At 57.8% G+C, this 18,799-nt stretch overlaps 1 protein-coding gene across 2 annotated transcripts; it reads left to right on the forward strand.

The window, feature by feature from the left end:
• Positions 1–7,395: 7,395 nt before the first annotated feature.
• Positions 7,396–16,161, forward strand: EFNA3 (ephrin A3). Of its 2 annotated transcripts, XM_028503217.2 has the most exons (5): positions 7,406–7,589; positions 13,764–14,053; positions 14,460–14,525; positions 14,712–14,789; positions 15,040–16,161. In XM_028503217.2, exons 1-5 carry the CDS (start codon positions 7,459–7,461, stop codon positions 15,168–15,170), a joined length of 696 nt encoding a protein of 231 aa, XP_028359018.1. In that variant the 5' UTR covers positions 7,406–7,458; the 3' UTR covers positions 15,171–16,161. The 2 variants fall into 2 exon arrangements, with proteins under 2 accessions (XP_035871093.1, XP_028359018.1); XM_036015200.1 differs by lacking the exon at positions 14,712–14,789 and having other exon boundaries at positions 7,396–7,589.
• The last annotated feature ends 2,638 nt before the right edge of the window (positions 16,162–18,799 follow it).

The raw sequence follows: 18,799 nt of genomic DNA on the forward strand, positions 1-18,799 counted from the left end.
CTGGGAGGTCTTCCGGTGCAAGGCCCTACCTATCCATGAGAAACCCTCCGGGCGTATTCCGGGGCACCGTTCCAGGAGGCTTGGGCAGGTCTGCAAGTTTTGGGGCGTCACCGATCTCCCCTAAACTCAGCGGCGCTAGGCAGCCGAGGGTGGGGCCCTCAATTTGCTGGGCATGCCCTTGTCTCCCAAACAGATGCAAAAACTCCCCTCATCTTTGCCTCATTCTATCTGTGTGTTCCGAGAGCCTGAGAGCCCGAGTCTCTGCTACCGGATCCTGCTCCACACTTTCCGGGATTGCAAATCTCCCTCCTTCCCTAGGAGGCTAAACCCTGAAGTTTTAGCCTTATTGGGACCCGTCCCTTTTTTCTTCTCCTTTATAAATTCCTTCCTTCCTTTCCTTATTCATTCATTCAGCAAATTGTGAGCTCCCAGCACGCCCTTCTTTCTGTGGGCCACCTGGGGCTGTGGTGGTTTCGGAGGGGAGGGGGGATCCCCAGCTGTGATGCAGCTGGAGAAGGGCACTCTGGCGTCCAAATAGCCAATAGAATTCGGGGGCCTGGGGCATGAGGTCATCAGAGGTAATGCCTATTGGTTCAGTCTGGACGTGGGAGGGGTCCCCATAGCAACCAACGGTGAGTCCAGGCATAACCTGGAGAGTTTGAGCTTCAGTAGCCAGCTTGGGTGGTGCCTGGGGTGGGGGCGGGGAGCCTGGGGTGGCTCTCAGCTTCCCAAGTCCTGCCTTAGCCCGACCAAGTTCTTAGCTTTCTTTCTTTATCATTTTTTAAAAAATTGATTTTAGAGAGACAGAAAAAGGGAGAGAGAAATGTCTATTTGTTGTTTCACTTAGTTGTGCATTCATTGGTTGCTTCTTGTATGTGCCCTGACCAGAAATCTAACCTACAACCTTGTTTTATGGAGAGGACGCTCTAACCAACTGAACTACCCGGCCAGGGCCTAAGCTGGCATCTTTCTCACTTTGAGTGTCATGATTAGTGCCACTCAACCCAGGAAGGTCAGGAGGGCAGTACTGGCAACAGTGTTGGGGTCCTGGGTGCAGAGCCGCTGCCACCAGGAATGTTAATTCTGAGATCCTCGTGTTCATCTGCATACCGTCTGCATCTCATTTGCATTCTCTTCATTTAAGGTCAAATTGGGCAGACATCTCCACATCCCCAGCTCTGTCGCTCTATAGCCCTGTTGCTATCTATATCCCAAATCTATCCCTTAGAGTAATCTCAGTCATCCAGTTCCTTATCCCACCCCTCTTCCCAGCCTCCAGCGTCTCCAGCAGTGGGAGGGGGCACAGCTTAGCTAAAGGAGAACAGACAAGAAGTCGGCCTCCCCCTCTGAATGTTTGGCGACAGATGGGGAGGACTGGTCTGTACTGCCTAGAGACTGAGTTGGCAAAGCCAGTGGTGGGGGGAGGTGCCCCCGGCTGGGCTGAGGATCTCCAGGGCCAAATCATGCACACACCTGGCGGGGTGCTGGAACAGGAGATGCCTGCCTCCAGCCAGGGGCAGGCCTACCCACCGGTCTGGTGCCAGGGCAGCTTCCTTCCTCCAATTAAACCTTAATGAGGTGTCATTAACCCTTACCTTGCCTGCCAGTCCTCAGGTGGAGCACAAACTCATGGTCTCACACTGAGTGGAGAGACAGAAGGGCCTTTGAGGAGGCTGAGAGCCTGGAAAATCAGAGGACCACGAGACAAGAAGGTGGGGCAAGAGACATGAGTAGCATGTGTTTGGTGTCCTCTGTGTGCTTCTGAGGGGTTCTGTGGAGGGGGCCCCACTGTCTGAATGTATTTATTCTTTTGTTTGTCAATCCAACAATTATTTACTAAGCACCCCACCTACTCCTATTAACTGAATACCAAGCTGCATGCTAGATGCTGGGAATAACACTTGCATAAGACAAGATCCCTTCCCTTAAGAAATCTTCAGCACAGACCGGTATGTCTCAGTGGATTGAGCAGTAGCCTGCAAACTGAAAGGTTGCAGGTTCAATTCCCAGTGAGGGCACATGCTTGGTTTTCGAGAGGCAACTGATGGATGTGTCTCTCACACATCAATGTGTCTCTCTCTCTCTTTCTCCACTCCCCTTACCCTCTAAATAAATAAATAAATAAATAAATTTTTTTAAAAGAAATCTTTGGGTTACTTGAGAAGACAAACTGGCCAAGAAGTAATTATAATGTCAAGTGCAAGTCTATTGTAAAGCTACACACAAGTGCTACGGGAACACAGGGTAAGGGGCTGTCAGAGAAGGCTTGGGTTTTGAAGGACAAAGTTTATCCCTCAAACCCAAGGGGGTTTGGGGAGGGGATGTGGTCTGACTCAGTGTGAGTCTGTGCTTAGCTGTGTCATCAGGGCGGCTCGTGCCTGTGTCTGCCCTCCCAGAGCTGTGTGCTTGCATCTGTGAACATGCATATGAGTGTGTCTGTATTCTCTGGGTCTCTCTGTGTCTGGAATCCTTTCTCTTGAACACACATGGTGGTTTTATTACAGATCAATGTTTGCTGTGAAGCTCTTCTGCAGATTAGCCCAAACCTGCCCAGCCCAGGGGAGGGGAAGTGGCGAACCTATGCTGGCTCTTCTGGAAGAGGTGGGCAGGCACCATGTTCACAGCTGGGGGCCCAGACCCCTGGCTCCAAGTGGCAGCAAAATGGCCAGAGGAGGCTAAGGGCTGGGCCCTAGGCTATGGAAGGGTGTGCCTAGGCTGCAGTCCCTCTGCCCCTAGCTCCCCCAGAGGCCACAGGGTGACAGCCACTACTCCACACGAAGAGCTCAGGCCCCCTCCCCCAACCTGTTCTGTCTGAAGAGGAGCAGGCCAGCTCAGACCTGTCTGCCGCTTTCTCCCGCAGGGAGCAGATCCTTTCCAGGGGACATAAGAGGGCCAGGGAATGCTGGGGCCTACTGGAAGGCCCCAGGCCCTCCACCCTGGCCCTCTCTGGCTCTCTTCAGTCTGGATTCTCCCCACCCACTCTGCGGTGTCATTTCTCTGGGTTTTGCCCAGACATAGCCATCTTTGCCAGAGACGCCCTTGGCTGCTGTAGGCAGAGGGTGGGGGCTAGAGCCCTGGCAGTGAGAATAAGCATGGGGGGTGGGAATGAGGACAAGGAGATCGTGAAGGTCTCTATTCTCAGAGACCTCTGCCTTAACATCCTCTGTCTCCTTGCAGCCACTCATTAGAATGCTAAATTTTGGTGGCAGGAACAAGAAGAGAGTCTGGATTGAGGTAGAATTTTAGGGGTTAAGGAGAGGCTCTGAGGTTAGGGAGCCCTTCTTCCACACTGTCAAGGATAGGGGCCTTGTTTTTTTTGTTTTTTGGTTTTTGGGTTTTTTGCCGTAACGTTTCCTGTCCCTGATTCTAATCTTTTCCCACCCATGCCCACTCCCCAAGCCCTATGATACCCCTCCCACTATGATAGCTTTTAGAGCAGCTTGGAGATGGGGGAGAAAAATGGGAAAAGAGGTTAGTCCAGCTGGGTAGTCATCGGGAGATAACCCCTTCATAACAAAGACAAGAGGCCTCCCTCCATCAGACGCTCCACAGGCCCTAACACCGCGCTAAGTGCTTCCCAGACAGGGCTCTTAATCCCCACCACAGCCAACTCCTCCAGGCAGGGCACGATCAGCGCCAGCCACTTCACAGTCTCAGAGCCGTAAAGTGACTAGCGCCGTCAGTGAGTGGTAGAACTGGAATTCAAACCCAAGCTCATCCTGTTAACTGCTCAGCCAGACTGCCTCCCTTTCAGGTCTTCTTGAAGTGCACTCAGGAGTCACACACACCTCCGGTGAAACACCCCGGAGATGCCTCCCAGATTCAGGCTTCTCAGGTTGCTGGGCTCATTAGAGGGATCACAGCATGAGTAGTGTCAGAGGTTATTACATCCCGACCCCACCTACCAAGCCCCATTTCCTGGTCCTGGACCACACATCCGAGCACTGTGCTCCTGGCTGTCCATCGTGCATGTAGTTCCATGTCAACTCATGGACATTAGAGCTCTGCATAGCCGTGCTGGCACGCACACTCGGGAGTCGGAGGACTCATGCATTGCCCTCCTTGTTAGCACGCAGGTGTCTACGCTCAGACCACACCAACCACCTGTCTGCTCTGGGGCACACGTGGGCCCTGTGCAAGGTGCAGGACCTGTGAATATTTTATATCTGGGGCTGGCAGCTGCTTCTCCCCACTCACACAAGTGTCTGATCCTCCCTCTCACTTGCTCATTGTTTGTTTTTTTAATGAATTATTTGTTTGTGCCCCCCCCCTTGCCTCCTGGCCTCCCCCTCCTCCAGGCCCCAGCCTCCATGAGTTATTGAACACAGCTCAGCTCTCTGGTTGCCACCCGATGCACTGGAAGCCGCCTTGGGCCACACAGCCTGAGTACTCCTTCTGCCGCCGAGCTGTTCAGCTCCCTGCTTCCTTGGCCCCAAGAGGAGAAGGGTGAGGCATCATGCTCAGAGAGCTCCCAGGAGTCTGACCCACAGTGCCCCTGGAGAGAACATGGCAGGCAGCAGTGTACTGGCAAGCCTGAGGGTCCGAGGGACATGAAGGCAAAGCCTGCAGGAGAGGAGCGCAAGGCCTGAGACCCTAGAGAGAGAGGACCAGCCCCGGGAGAGAACCCCAGGCTCAACAGAGGCCCTCACCCTACAGAGAGGTGTTGATCAAGGCCCAGGCCTTAGGCACCAGTGTTTCAAACTATAGCTTGTTACCCACTAGGGGTAGTGAAATCAAGAAATCAATTGTATGGATTTCAACCAGCTTTTTTTTTTTTTTAATTTTTAAAGAATAGAACAGGAGGAAAATACCCGAGTGTATCCTCTGTAGTGAAGGTGAGTATTGTTTCATTAAAATTGTTGTTGTGGTCACATGTGAGTGCGTGTACTTGTGTGCGTGTATGTTTACTGTATTGCAAGTGCAAAATATACATCTCACTGTGGCGGGTCACAGTCAGGGAAGACTTGAGTCACAGTTTTAAACAGAAGCTGGTACCGCAATTGATGGGAGCCTGGATACCTCCATGACTCAGATGCCACAGAAAGAGGCCTGCACCAGGTCAGCTCCCAGGCACGTAGACAGTGGCCCAGAGGTTACACACAGAGAACCAGTCTCTGGAAAAGCCCAAATCCCATGAGTAGAGGCCTACAGACAGGCCTAGGCATCACAGCTGGAAGTGCATGTCCTACAGTCAGAACTGACACATATAGTTGTGCATTTTGGACAGAGCACAAAGGAGCCACCTTCAGGGGTGAGTCACAGCTTACATCAGCCCAGGTTCCCTCACTAAGATGGGGAGACTCATAGGGCCACCTTCTGCTAAAGGAAGTAGCACCTTTTGTTTTTGCACGTGGGCACCACTTGCCAAGAGATGCACTGTGAGGACTGAGTCCCTTTTCTCATTTACACAAAAGACCAAATCAGGCAGCTGATTTGGATAACGGCCCAGATAGGCAAAGCACCAGGTCCTATAGACAGATCCCTAGGTCCTTGAGAGAGTATATGTAAACCCAGAGGCTTAGATCCCTAAAAAGAGCTGCTTAAGTCCTATTAAGAGGGCTCCAGATTCTACAGAGAAAGGCTCGGTTATCACTGGAGGGTAGGTGTGAGAGCGCTAGTTTCTGAAGAGGAGGGTCTGGGCCCTGTAGAGAAGGACCCACATCCATAAGTGGGATCCGGCTTCTACCAACAGGGATAGATCTGAAGTCCTAAACCAGCAAACTCTCAGTCCCTGAATATGGACAGCCTCTCTGCTGACTGTGAGTCCCACAGAGAGAAGCCTCCCTCCTGGTGCAGAGCAGGGCGTGTGGGCGGTGGAGAGGTGGCTGGGATTTGTGGCACCTGCAGTAGGCAGGTTAGCATTACTTGGGTGAAACAAATCCCTCTGGGAATGGGGAGTCTTGGGGGAGTGAGAACTGTTTGTAAAGTCCCCCTTCCCACCCCAAGGGGCCTAATTTATTTTCTGGCTCCCGGGAAGGGAGAGGGTATCTCTTGGGAGGACAGAGCCTGCTCCTGCCTGGCAGCAGCTAGACACAGGGCCTGCTCTGGGACGACACTGCCCCTCCCCCAAAGCTGGCACCTGAGGTGGACTCATGGCCAGGACTCCTGTCCTGTCGAGGGTGAGTGGGTGTGGAATGTTCTCTCCCCTTCAGTAAAGTAGAAAAACCAGCGTGCTTGTTTCCACGGACACAGGTGGTTGGCCTGAGTCCTGGGAACCTGGTCTGAGACCTCGTCCTCCTGCTCATTCAATCTCAGCCTCTATGGTAGTCTGAACACACCTTAGGTCTGAATTCTAGATCTTTTTCCTCAACTTCTACTTCCTAGGAAAAGAAAGGAGAGTGCAGAAGTATGTGTGTGGGTCTGTGTGTGAGTATGTGTGCATGTGTCTCCCTGTATCTAAATGCCCATGTTTCTACATCTCTCTAGTTGTCCGATATTACCTTTACCTGTCTGTGCGCATGCGCAAAGGGGTATCTGTGTGTCTCCATGTTGTTGGCAGCCTCTGGGTGTTTGCCTTTTCTCCTCAGTGTGTGTGTGTGTGTGTGTGTGTGTGACGTCTGTGCTTGGGTGTCACTGTGAGGACAATGACTGTGGTGAGGGCTGGAACACAGGGTGGTCTGCCCCTCTGCCCTCTCCTCAGCGTTGATGACAGTGGGGGTGAAGATGCCTGGGGATGCCATGGCTGCACTGGGAGGGAGCCCTGCTAGGGCGTGAGTGAGGAGTCCCAGGAAAGTCTGGTCCGTCCTCCCCCTTGGGCCCTGAACTGCCGAAGTCCCTTCCAGCACTCCGTATTGACGTTGCTGGGGGCTGAGCTCCTCTACCGCACCTTCCAGAAAAATAAGACTCATACTCAGGTGGGGGCTTCAGGTCAACAGCTGTCAGGTCTTGGTGCCGGCTGAGGGCTTCTCCACACCCTCTACACCCTCCTGACTCTTCATTCACGTGGGAAGAGGGGCATGGAGGGAGCAGAGGACCCGACGGTTCAAAAAGGAGTGGGGTCTAGTTCTGATCAAGAGGTCCTGGAGTCCCAGCTTCTTTTCAGGTATCCACTCCATCCCAGAAATGAATGTGCTCACTCGAGATCCAGACCCCTGTCTTGGCCTCCCTAATCCTCCTGGAAACTCCAAACTGGGTAGCAGAAAGGCCAGGACTGGGGTGGTAAATTAAACAGAAGAGGGAGTGGCGCGCAGGGCTCCAGTTGTTCAGGAGCCGGGAGCACGGCTCCAACCTCCCACGGGCCCGCGCGCTCCAGGCCCAAGCGGGGCGGGGCCTAGCGGGAGCGCGCTAAGGGCGGGGCTTCGGGAGCGTGCCCTGGAGGGCGGAGGGAAGGGCTGGGGGCGTGGCTTGAGGCTCGGGGGCTGGCGACGGAGGCAGCAGGGAGCTGGGAAGCGAGAAGCCGGGAGCTCGGGGCTCAGTCGGGGGGCGGCGGCGGCGGTGGCGGCGGCGGCTCCTCCGGGGATGGCGGCGGCTCCGCTGCTGCTGCTGCTGCTGCTGCTCGTGCCGGTGCCGCTGCTGCCGCTGCTGGCCCAGGGGCCCGGGGGGGCTCTGGGAAACCGGCACACGGTGTACTGGAACAGCTCCAACCAGCAGTGAGTCGGGGGCGCCCAGGGAGCTCGCGCATCCCGCGTCAGTGAAGGGGGAGCTGGTGGGCCCGGGAAGTCCTGGGGGAACCTGGGATGGGAGTCCTGAAAGAGAGCACAGCTGGGTGCTGGGAGGCAAGGGAGAGGGGGACACTCCATAGGCGTCTATGAAACTGGGGTGGGGGGTGTCTGAAAGAGGCTGTTGAGGTATAGTAAGGAGGCCTTGGCCGTTCGGAGGAGGCTGCTCAGGGACCCCCCCACCTCACCTTGGCTTTTCTCCACACTGCGTACCCTCATTGCACAGTGCCCCCATCTTCACCCCCTTCGGCGGGCTGGGGTTCGGGAGCACCCGTGTGCTAGGGGTAGGCCGCCCGTACTTGGGAGAGGGGGCAGGGATGACCTGTTTTCAGTGGTGAGGGTTTCAAGAGGCTGTCTTGGACTCTTGCTTTTGAAAGAGGGTCTGGCCCTGGCTGGGTAGCTCGGTTGGTTAGAGCGTCATTCCCATACGACAAGGTTGAGGGTTCGATCCCTGGTCAGGGCACAGACAAGAAGCAACCAATGAATATACAAATAAGTGGGACAAATCCCTCTCTCTCTCTCCCTCTCTCTCTCTCTCAAATCAACACATACATTTTTTTAAAGTGGGGTTCAGAGCTGAGGCGGGGAGTCCCACTGAGCACCTCCTCAGAACGAAGGCGAAGGTGTTGCCCTGGCTGTGCGGACGAGCCCGGCCGGGGTGAGCTGGAGCCGGGCCGCCGCGTCGGGGGGCCCTGAGGGTGTTGCTTAGTGAGAACGGGGACGCGGGGTGCTGTGCAAGGGAAGGAAGCAGGGAGATGTCGGCTTGTCACACAGGCGCGCGCGCACGCAGCCGGGCTGGGGACGGTGTGTGGCTCTAAGTGTGAGCGGGCGTGCGCGGCTGTCAGTGCGCGTGTTTGTCTGGGTGTGTGATTTGTGTGTCTGCGTTGGCGACCGTCTGAGGATGGGAGCAGGGACGGGTCGGGGAGGGGGCTGCGGTCGTTGTCCGCGTGGCCCGCCGCGTCTGGGCTCGGTGGCTGCCGGCGCCGCCGCGGTCTGGGCGGGTGTCAGGGCGGCCCTGTGGTTTCCCGGGGCGTGTAGCGCGGCGGCTGGGTGCCGGCTGCAGGGCCAGGTTCTCATTCTGCTCAGTCCTTGCTGCCCTTGTCTTCTCCTCCCGGGCGAGCCGCCGTGTGGATCACCCCGGCCGTCTCTGTGTGTGTGTGTCTGTGTGTTGGGGGGCGGGGAATCCCTGGGGATGCAGGGGTCACTGTCACACCTGCCAAGGCGGCGGCGGCGGCCGCACTGCCTCTGGCTCCCCACCCGGGAGGCGATTCCGGAGCCATGGCGAGGCCCCAGGGGAGGGGCTCGGGAGGCCCGGCGGCTGCGACCCCCAACCTCCCGGGGGAGGGGCTGCCGCTCGCCGTTCAGCTCTTTGTTGTTTGGGGCTCCGCGCCTCCCCCTCTCTCCCTCCTCGCGCCCAGAGTGTCAGACTGGGGGTGGGGATGAGCCAACGACGCCCCCCTCTCGCTTCCCATGGAAACCTCTGGGTGGGGATGCGGCCCCTCCTCCCCGGAGTGGGACTCGGAGAACTCCGGGGGTGCCAGGGACTGACTCCCTAGCTCTCTCCGGCTCGCCCCCCTCCCCCAGACTCACACGTCCGCCCCCTGCCCCGCTAGACTCTGACCGGGAGTGGAGAGCGTGCAAGTGAGGGGCCAGGGTGCCCTACCACCCTTGGAGCACCCCGGGGTTCTCAGTGGAAGCCGGAGCCAGAGGGAAGCGGGAATGGCTGGAGGGGTGGGGGGTGTTGTTGATCGGGTCCCCTTCCCCCGCATACACCTGGGCGCAGGTGAAAGTCCATGGAGGAGATGGGGAAAGCCTCCTTTCAGCCTTTCCCGCTCCCCTCTAGTCTGGACCGGCAGAGGTGGGAGGGGGGAGCGCACCGGGCCGGGAGGCCGCCGCCGCCCCCGCCTCGCATCCTCGGCCTTTGTTGCCGCTGCGCCCGGGCTCCCCGGCTCCCTCACTGCGGCAGCCGCGGCCCCATAAATCGTGAGAGCGACGTGCTCCGTAGCCGGGAGTGGAGAGGGCCAGGGAGCTGGGGGCGGGGCCGGGCCGAGCCACAGGCTCCCGCGCCCCTTTCCCCAGTCACGTGAGCCGGGCTACTGGCTCCCACCCTCAGTCACGTGCGGAGGGTCTCTGCCCCTTGGGGTCACGTGGAAAGGGTCTTGGGACCCCTCCTCTTGGGGTCACGTGGGAGGGTGCCGGTGGGACACGTGCGGCGGCCTTCTTTGACAGACCTGGGGCCGTGCCCTCCTCGAGGTTGGGATCTCGCCCCCTGCCCCCACTCAGCCCCTCTGTGTGGTCCCCCGGAATAGGCGAGACCTGCTCCCAGCCTAGTCCAGAAACGGGCTGGGAGGGCTGCACTGGGGGAGAAGCATTAGCGTGTGGGGCGGGGGGCTCAGGTCCCCGGAGTCGGGAGTGGGAGTGGGAGCGGGAGGCCGAGGGCCAGACCCCTGCGCCCGGCCTGGGCTTCGTTTCCTTGCGGCCCGGAGCGGAGGTGCTGCTGTCCGCCCGACTCCTGACGCCTCGGGAGCACCTTCCTCTAGCTGGCTCCCTCCCTGTCTCTTCATCTCTGCACAATGTTTCAGTTCTGAGCTGTTTCCATTCATACATTCACTAACAAATGTTTATTGAGCCTCGACTACGTCCACGTTGGTCTCTCTCCCTTTTCTCCTTGTCACCAAGTAGACCTCGCGCCCCTTCCTTGCCCCTGGCCACCTCCTCGCGCCTCGCCTCGCGTCGCCGTCGCCCCTGCGTGTGTGCCTCTCTGGGCCGGCCCCTCACCTCTCCCTTTCTCCAGGTCTCTCGGTTTTCACCCCCTTCCCCTTTCGTCTCGGCTTCCGGGCCCCTCTCTTTCCCGGGGCCCCACTCCCTCTCCCTTGTATCTCAGCGGACCCGGGCTCTGCTCGTCTCCCTCTCGCTGTGCGTCTCGCTCTCACTCGGTTTCTGCGTGTCTCGCTTTCGGCGGGGCTCTCGCGCTTCTCCGCCGCTGCAGATCAATAAACCTTCGCCGCCGCTGCTGTCGCAGGGAGGAGGGGCGGGATGTGGGGTGCGCTAATTCTCTCCCACCCGACGCCAGCAAGTGAAGCTTGGGGCCCAGTTCCCGGTGCTGCCGGACTGTTGGGGCGGAATGCCGAGGCCGGGCGAGCCGGAGGGGTGCGGGGGTGTCGGTGTGCACTAGCCGCCCGGTGAGCCTTCCCGCCACCCACCCCCACACCCCCAGCCCGGAGCGGGGGACCCCACGCCTTACACACGTGGTCGAGCCTCGCCTGCAGGAGCGAGCGGCCTCGGGAGCGCGCGCTATAGGGGAGGAGATCGGGCCGGTGTCTTCACATCCCTCCTCCACTTCCTTAGCTCTGCATTTCCAGTTCTAGGGGTGGTGGCAGGGATTTAACAAAGCCAGGGCCCTTTAGGATCCTCTCCCTTCTCCCTAGTCGTTCAGACACCCTGTTTACCTGCTCCTGCTTGCCCCGGGATGGGGGCGGAGAGGTTTGCGTCTTCCCGCTATCCCTGCCGCCCACCCACTAGGCTCCAGCAGACAGAGCACCGAAGGAGTGGAAGATCGGGGTGGGAATGCACATGGGAGGCGAAGGCGGTGACAGCCAGGAGGGACGAAGTAACAGAGTGAGGGGCCACCCCCCACAGGTGGGGTGGGTCGGCGCTTGCCTTTCTTTGAGAGAGGCGGGAGGGTAGTAGAGGATGATGTGAGGAGGAATAGAGGACTGTTCGAAGGGGCAGGTACAACCTAGTCCCCAGATCGCAGCGCACCCTACCCCCTGCTGAGGGTGTGGCTTTAAGGTGGGGCGGTGCGGCCCTGGGGGAGGGCTTAGCAGTGAGCTTCCCCGGGCCTAGCGTCGCCTCCCTCTTCACTGTCAAGACCGGAAGGATGACAGATTTAATGAAAGTACCCAAGCCAGCACACACCTCGGGATTCTGGCAGTGTGGCTGGAGATTCCTGGCACCCAGTCCGCCAGATCCCAGCTGGGCACAGCTCTTTACTCCACAGGCAGGACTTTTTCTCCCACGCGCCCAGCTTTGGGGGCATTTCAGGGTCCCTGCCTGCTGCCCAGCCCCAGGATAGTAAGAGATGGCTTCTCTTCACTTGCGGTCACCCAGCAACCTTTATATATGGCTAGTCCGCACCCCGTTGGGGAAACTGAGTTACCTGTAGGAATAGCTCTGGCTTGGCTTATTCCCTGCTGGTACGGGATGTGTTGTAAGAGGAGCTGGGCAGTGCCCCTAGGGAGGGGCCACTTCAGAGCAGGGCTGGGAACCTGGGTGACGCTCAAGGACAGAGGCCCCAGTGTGGCCATGCCGCTGTTCCAGGTCTGGCCCCTGCCACTGGTGGCCTCCTCCTCGAGCCCTGTGGGGGACAAACAGTCAAGTTTGGGGTTGGGGATAGAAAGGCAAACCTGGGGTGGCACCTGGGGTTAGTCCCGGTCTAACCCGTTTTCCTGCTCCCAGTGCCCCAGGCCGAGACTCCTGCCCACCTGAGTGCCAGAGCCAGGGAGTGGCCTGAATGACCCATCACTCCCGTGGGAACCGAGTGGGGCTAGTAGCATTCCTGATGACTCAAGGAAGCTGTGCCCATTCTTCCCGAGGTGCCCGAGCACCAGTGCTGTCTTCTCTGCCTTGCGGCCAGGCTTGGAAGGGAATGTTTGGGGAAAGGGCAGCACAGGCAAGGCCAAAGAAGCAGGGGGAGGTGAGGAGGGACCCTCAAGGCCCCACCCCCTGCAGAAGCCTCCGAACTACTTTTCCTGTAGATCTAGTTACTGTTTGTGGCACTGGAAGATGCCTGGTGGCAACGGGGAGCCATCTCCTCCCTCCGGGAGCCCAGCAGTTTGACATCTTGCCAAGTACCCCATGCTTTCCTGTGTCCACCCCTCCTTCTCTCACTGCTAAGAACTGTGCATTCCTAACCGAAGGAAATGAGAAACTCCCGCCTCGCTCTCTGAGTTTCCTTCTCCATTCAGATGTTGCTCTCATCTCCATATCATTCAGCACCACCCTGGACAGTGGTACCACCATCACTGCACTTTGGTGATGACTAGTAAGGCGGGGATTACAAGAGACCCAGCATCCACTTCTCTGTCCCATAGGAGATTCAGGGAACCAAGAGGCACAGCCATCTTGTCTGGGCACTATGCTCACTGCTTTTCCCAGCGTCACTGAGGGGCAGTGGCGCCCAGGCTGAGGAGGGAGGCATACAGGCACAGAAGTGCTGGCTGGTTGGCCATGTGGAGCCTTGACAGTGAGTCCCTCCGCTCCCTGATATGGTGCATCACATTGGGGACCTAATTGCCCAAGCCTCAGCGTGAAGGTCAGTGGGACTCAAGACACAGAGACCAGCGATTCTGTAGAGGGAGCATGTGGCAGTGTGTGGGGTGCGTGGGAGGGTGCAGGGGAGCAGAGAGAAAGCTTGAGATTGCAGGGGTCGACAGACACTGGCATGCAAGTCCAGCACACGTCCAACCGGACGTTTCTGTGTGTCTGCCCTCTATGAGTGGGTAGTGGACGTATTTGTGTGTGTGCCCTATAACTATGCATGTATGTGCACGAAGCCCCCATACATGCTTGTTGAGGGCAGGTCCTGGTGGACTGGACTTGGGGTTGGACTGGCAACCACAGGAAAGCATGCAGGGAGAGGCTATGGAGGGTACTTATCTATCCTAAGTGATCCCATCCACTTCCACTCCTTCCTTCCCTACCTCAGTCCGCCCGCCCCACTGGTGAATTATGGGGGATGGACGGAGGAAATCCGGGCCTGGGTCTGGGAGTCGCAGAGGCCTGCGCCGTTTCTGTGGTAACCAAAGCTGCGTTCTCTACTTCCCTCCACCTTTCTCCCCGCCTCTTTTCCTTGGAGGCCGGCTGGGCTTCCCTGCGCCTTTGCTGCCCTCTGGTGGCCGCCAGGAGGACAGCACGTGGAACTCGCCGGAAGTCTAGCTCAGGGTCTGGGTGGCACTAGGGTCCTGGGGTCTGACAGGCGCGGAGAAGAGAGGACGCTCGAAAGAGCCGGGAAGCTCGAGGACCCTGGGGAAGGTGTGCAGAGTGGCGAGACGGAGAGCCGGTTGGCGTGGGGGCTTCTCTGTGACCCGCTGTTCATCCCTGCAGCCTACGGCGAGAAGGCTACACGGTGCAGGTGAACGTGAACGACTATCTGGATATTTACTGCCCGCACTACAACAGTTCGGGGCCCGGCGGCGGGGCGGAGCAGTACGTGCTGTACATGGTGAGCCGCGCCGGTTACCACGCTTGCAACGCCAGCCAGGGCTTCAAGCGCTGGGAGTGCAACCGACCGCACGCGCCCCACAGCCCCATCAAGTTCTCGGAAAAGTTCCAGCGCTATAGCGCCTTCTCGCTGGGCTACGAGTTTCACGCCGGCCACGAGTACTACTACATCTGTGAGTGACAGCCAGGGGTGGGGTCCCCAGGGTCCGAGGGAGGGCCGACGGGCAGTCACCAGGTCTCCATGGAGTGATATTCCATACCGGGTGTGGGCGCTGAGGACCTCGGGATTTCAGCTCAGGCAGGGTCTCGAGGCTGAGGGAGGTGTTTGGTGACAGTCCTAAGTTCGGGTCGCAGTCAGTTTCTGCGGGACCTCAGGGGCCCGGGTTTCTTGAGGTCTGGGACCAAAGGGGCTTCAGGGGCCGATGGCAGAACCTCGTGACCAGTGTTGCAAAGTTGGGGAGCTACTGAAGGAGACTGCCCGGGAGGGGGCAGTAGGGGTGGGTGGGTGAGGAGAGTTTTTGAATGAGGGCTAGGGGTGCAAACCCTGAGAGAGCCACTCAGGCCCTGTCTCCTCCCCAGCCACGCCCACCCACAACCTGCACTGGAAGTGTCTGAGGATGAAGGTGTTCGTCTGCTGCGCCTCCAGTGAGTATAACCGGCTCCCAGCCGAGACCTCATACTTGGCTCCCCTGCTTTGGGGCTCCCCTGGCTTCCCGGGGGTGAGGGCGGAGGGCACAGGAAAGGAGGACTCGCTCCCCAGCTGTAGCAGGGGGAGGGGATCCTGGCCCTGACTCTCCCCTCCTCTCTCCCCACCCGCACCTCACCCCGCAGCATCGCACTCCGGGGAGAAGCCGGTCCCCACTCTCCCCCAGTTCACCATGGGCCCCAATGTGAAGATCAACGTACTGGGTGAGTGCGCAGCGCCCTCTGGTGGCCACTGCTGGAACCGCAGTCCCCGCCCTGGTGCCTGCTCACCTTGCATGCCTTTCCCCTGGGTACACCGATCTCTCCTACCCACGTGGGTGGCCACATCCCCAGCTCCCTTGCTACTGCTGCTGCTGCTGCTGCTGCTGTTGCTGCTGCTGTTGCTGCCGCCGCGTGCCCCCCGCCGCGGCGCGCAGCCCAGCCCTCACCGGTTGGTCTCTTCATCTATCCACAGAAGACTTTGCGGGAGAGAACCCCCAGGTGCCCAAGCTTGAGAAGAGCATCAGCGGGACCAGCCCGAAGCGGGAACACCTGCCCCTGGCGGTGGGCATCGCCTTCTTCCTTATGACACTCTTGGCCTCCTAGCTCTGTCCCCTCCCTGGACTGGGGGGAGAGATGGACTGGACTGGGCCCCACTAGGGAGACTTTGGCCTCTCCATGGAAAGCCTAGCCCAGCAGCCTAGACCCTTCCTCCGAAGGCTGGAAGCGGGGTCTGCACCATACATCCGTGTCCGCCCTTCTGCCCCCTCCCTCTGTGTAGGGCACTGTACCGGACCAGGCACAGGGACAGCCACGGGTCCCAGTGGCCTTGAGGTTCCGGTAATGTTTGGTACCAAACTGGGGGGCCATAAAAGGCAGTGCTCAGGACTCCCTGCCCCCGGGTACCTTTCTCTGTCCCCTGGTGCCCTCCTCTTTTGTCCCCCCAGAGAAACAAATGTGCCCCAGAGAGCAAACCGAAGCGTGGGAGACACCCCATCCCTCTCTTCCAGGGGCAGAACATGGGGAGGGGACTAGATGGGCGAGGGGATGGCATCACCTGCTACCCCTTCCCCTGTTTACAGCAATAAGCACGTCCTCCTTCCCCCATCCCCACTCCCAGGATTGTGGTTTGGACTGAATCCAAGTTTACAAGTTAGACACCCCTGGGGGGGGCAGTGGAAAAGGGTGACAGGGGTGGGCATTGGGGTGCCAGGCAGGCATGTACAGACTCTATATCTCTATATATAATGTACAGATGGACAGAGTCCCTCCCCCTCCTTACCGCCCTGACCTTCCTTGACTTCCCCTTCCAACTCAGACCCCTTCCCCACCAGGCTAGGCCCCCCACTGGGGGTCCCCTGATCCCTCTTTTGTCTTCTGTGAAGACAAGACCTATGCAACGCACAGACACTTTTGGAGACCGTGAGACAACAACACCCCTCCCCTCCAGCCCTGAGCCAGGACCCAGCTCCCAGGACCTTCCCCGCTCACCCTCTGTGGTCCCCACCCATCCTCCTGGGCCTTTTTCAAGTGCTTTGGCTGTGACTTTCATACTCTGCTCTTAGTCTAAAAAAAAAATAAACTGGAGATAAAAATACCTGAGTGTGTGTGATTTCTAGGGGCCATAAGCCTTCTGTACACTGGTTTGACCCCCAAGTCACAGGGCCTGTGTCGGGGACGGGTTCTAGGGCCAAGGGGACAGCTGAACACCCTGTTCTGTACCGTGTCTGCCTTAAGGGGGCAGCTCTGCAGCTTTGTGTTCTGCTCCCCAGCCCAGCCTGGATGACGCAGGGCAACCCATCCAGCTTCCTGAGCCTCAGGTGTCGCACCAGCAAGTCTGGGTTGCATGGCGTCTCTCTCGTCTCTCTGGGGTTAGTGTAAGGGGTGAGTGGCGGGAGCTTAAGGCTCCATATGTAACAGTTTCCTCCTTTTCTTCCCACTCCAGGTTGTGGACCTAAACAGAAAAATTTTTCATCTTTATTTTTACTCACCTGAACTGAAATTTAACATTCTCATGTGTGTTTGGGCAACAAGCCACAGTGGTAACAATGCCTGTGACTTGGTGACTGACAGAAATCACAGGTGTTTTCAGGCTGCATCGTGGGTTTTGCCGATATCTTAAAGTGTTTGCTCTTAACACTACTTTTAAATGACTGTAGTCACTAGAGCTTCCTTGTTTTTACTGTGTTAATAAAAAGCATATATAGCCCTGGCTGATGTGGCTCAGTGGATTGAGTGCTGGCCCGAGAACCAAAGGGTCACCAGTTCAATTCAGACACATGCCTGGGTTGTGGGCCAGGTCCCCAGTAGGGGGTGTGCAAGAGGCAACCACACACTGATGTTTCTCTCCTTCTTCCTCCCCCTCTCTCTAAAAAAAAAATATATATATATATATATATATATATACACACACACACATATATATAGCATATACATTATTATGCCACAAAAGTAAATGTTTTAATAACCGTTTCGATAAAATTAGTTTACTTTGTAATTTTATTTTATTTGTTTAAAATATTATAGCCCAAAAGGCTGGGAGTTCGCTGGTCCTGGGGCCGCACATACGACAGCACCCTGTATCCACCAAGGGGGGTGAGAAGACAGAAGGGAAAGTGGGGAGAAGTCCAGGCTTCTTCTGAGGAGCAGTAGCCCTGCCCAGGCCGTGTGAGGTCAGGGCTGTGCAGGTGGGCACTTCGTGGGGCGTGCTGATGGGAACCAAAACCTGCCCAGCCTTTGCTTGCCCAGCTGCCCCAGGGAGGGGTGTCTTTTTGTTCATTGCCAAGCTGTGCACCCTTGGGACTCCATCTCAGCCAGGCTCTCTAATTGGCACTGTGTGGGTAGGCTGCGTCCTGAGTGAGTGGCCCTCCTGGTGCCTCTGCGGCTCTCGCCAGCAGCACTGTGGGACTCCCTGGGCAGCAGAGGCTGTGTCTTCTCCCCTCTGCACTCAGGGGAAATGGAACGTCAGCTGTACCCTGGAGGGTGAACAGACGTCCCCCTGGCAGAGCGTGGAGGAGTTGGGGTGGGAGGGCAGGAGGGGAAAGAACCGAGGACAGCCAGTGTGCCAGGCTGAGGCTCCCTCCCCCGAGGCAAGAACCCGGCTCATCCATCCAGTCATTCGTGGAGTCAGTCTGCGCTTACTGAGCACCTGCTGAGCGCTAGGCTCTACCTGTGTACTGGGGCCACAGAGAAGACAGTTGCTACCCTCACGTAAGCTCATAATTTAAAAAAAAAAAGACTTTATTTATTTATTTTTAGAGAGAGGAAGGGAGGGAGAAAGAGAGAGAGAAACATCCATCCATGTGTGGTTGCCTCTCATGCGCCCCCCTATTGGGGACCTGGCCCACGACCCAGGCACGTGTCCTGACTGGGAGTCAAACTGGTGACTCTGGTTCGCGGGATGGCACTCAATCCAGTGAGCTACACCAGCCGGGGCATAAGCTCATAATTTTGTAAAAAGATTTTATTTATTTTTAGAGAGAGGAAGGGAGGGAGAAGGAGATAAACATCAATGTGTGGTTGCCTCTTGCACACCCCCTACTGGGGACCTGGGCTGCAACCCAGGCATGCGCCCTGACTGGGAATCGAACCAGTGACCTTTCAGCTTGCAGGCTGGTACTCAGTCCACTGAGCCACACCAGCCAGGGTGACAACTTCTATGAAAATTTTTTACATCACTCTCCCTCCCGGCAATGTACCCACACTTTTCACTTCCCCCACAAGCGAGCATCTCCTAAACTCTAAGGGACCCCATGAGACTTGCAACCAGGGGAGCAATGGGCAGCGGTAGCTCCTTCCAGGCTAACCCCCTGACCCTGTCTCCAAGGTCACCTCCTGTCTGACTTCCCAGCGAGCTAAAGCAGCCCCACCTTGGCTGACTTCTTTCCTCTGACGTTTGCAGGGAGCCCAGGGAGAGCGCTGCTTAGGCTCTCTCCTGGTGCTGCCTCCGTCCCAGGCCCTTCCACGTCTCACTGTCCCCAGCTTCAATAAACGTGCTCTCAAAGTAAAAGTTCTCTGCAGGTTTGGGCGTTTCTCATCTCAACACCTACAGGGGCAGGCGCTGGAGAACACGCTGGGCTCAGCCCGTCCTCAGGCCCAGCAGAGGAGGCCCCAGCCCACCCTCCATCCCAGAATTTCTCTTCCCCCTTCCCCCTTCTCTCCCTCCCTCCCTCTTGTTCTAGATACTAAGGGGTTGGGAGTAGACTTGGGCCCAGTCCACACCTGTCCAGCCCAGA

The sequence above is a fragment of the Phyllostomus discolor genome, chromosome 14 (assembly GCF_004126475.2).
Source record: "Phyllostomus discolor isolate MPI-MPIP mPhyDis1 chromosome 14, mPhyDis1.pri.v3, whole genome shotgun sequence".
NCBI lineage: Eukaryota > Metazoa > Chordata > Mammalia > Chiroptera > Phyllostomidae > Phyllostomus > Phyllostomus discolor.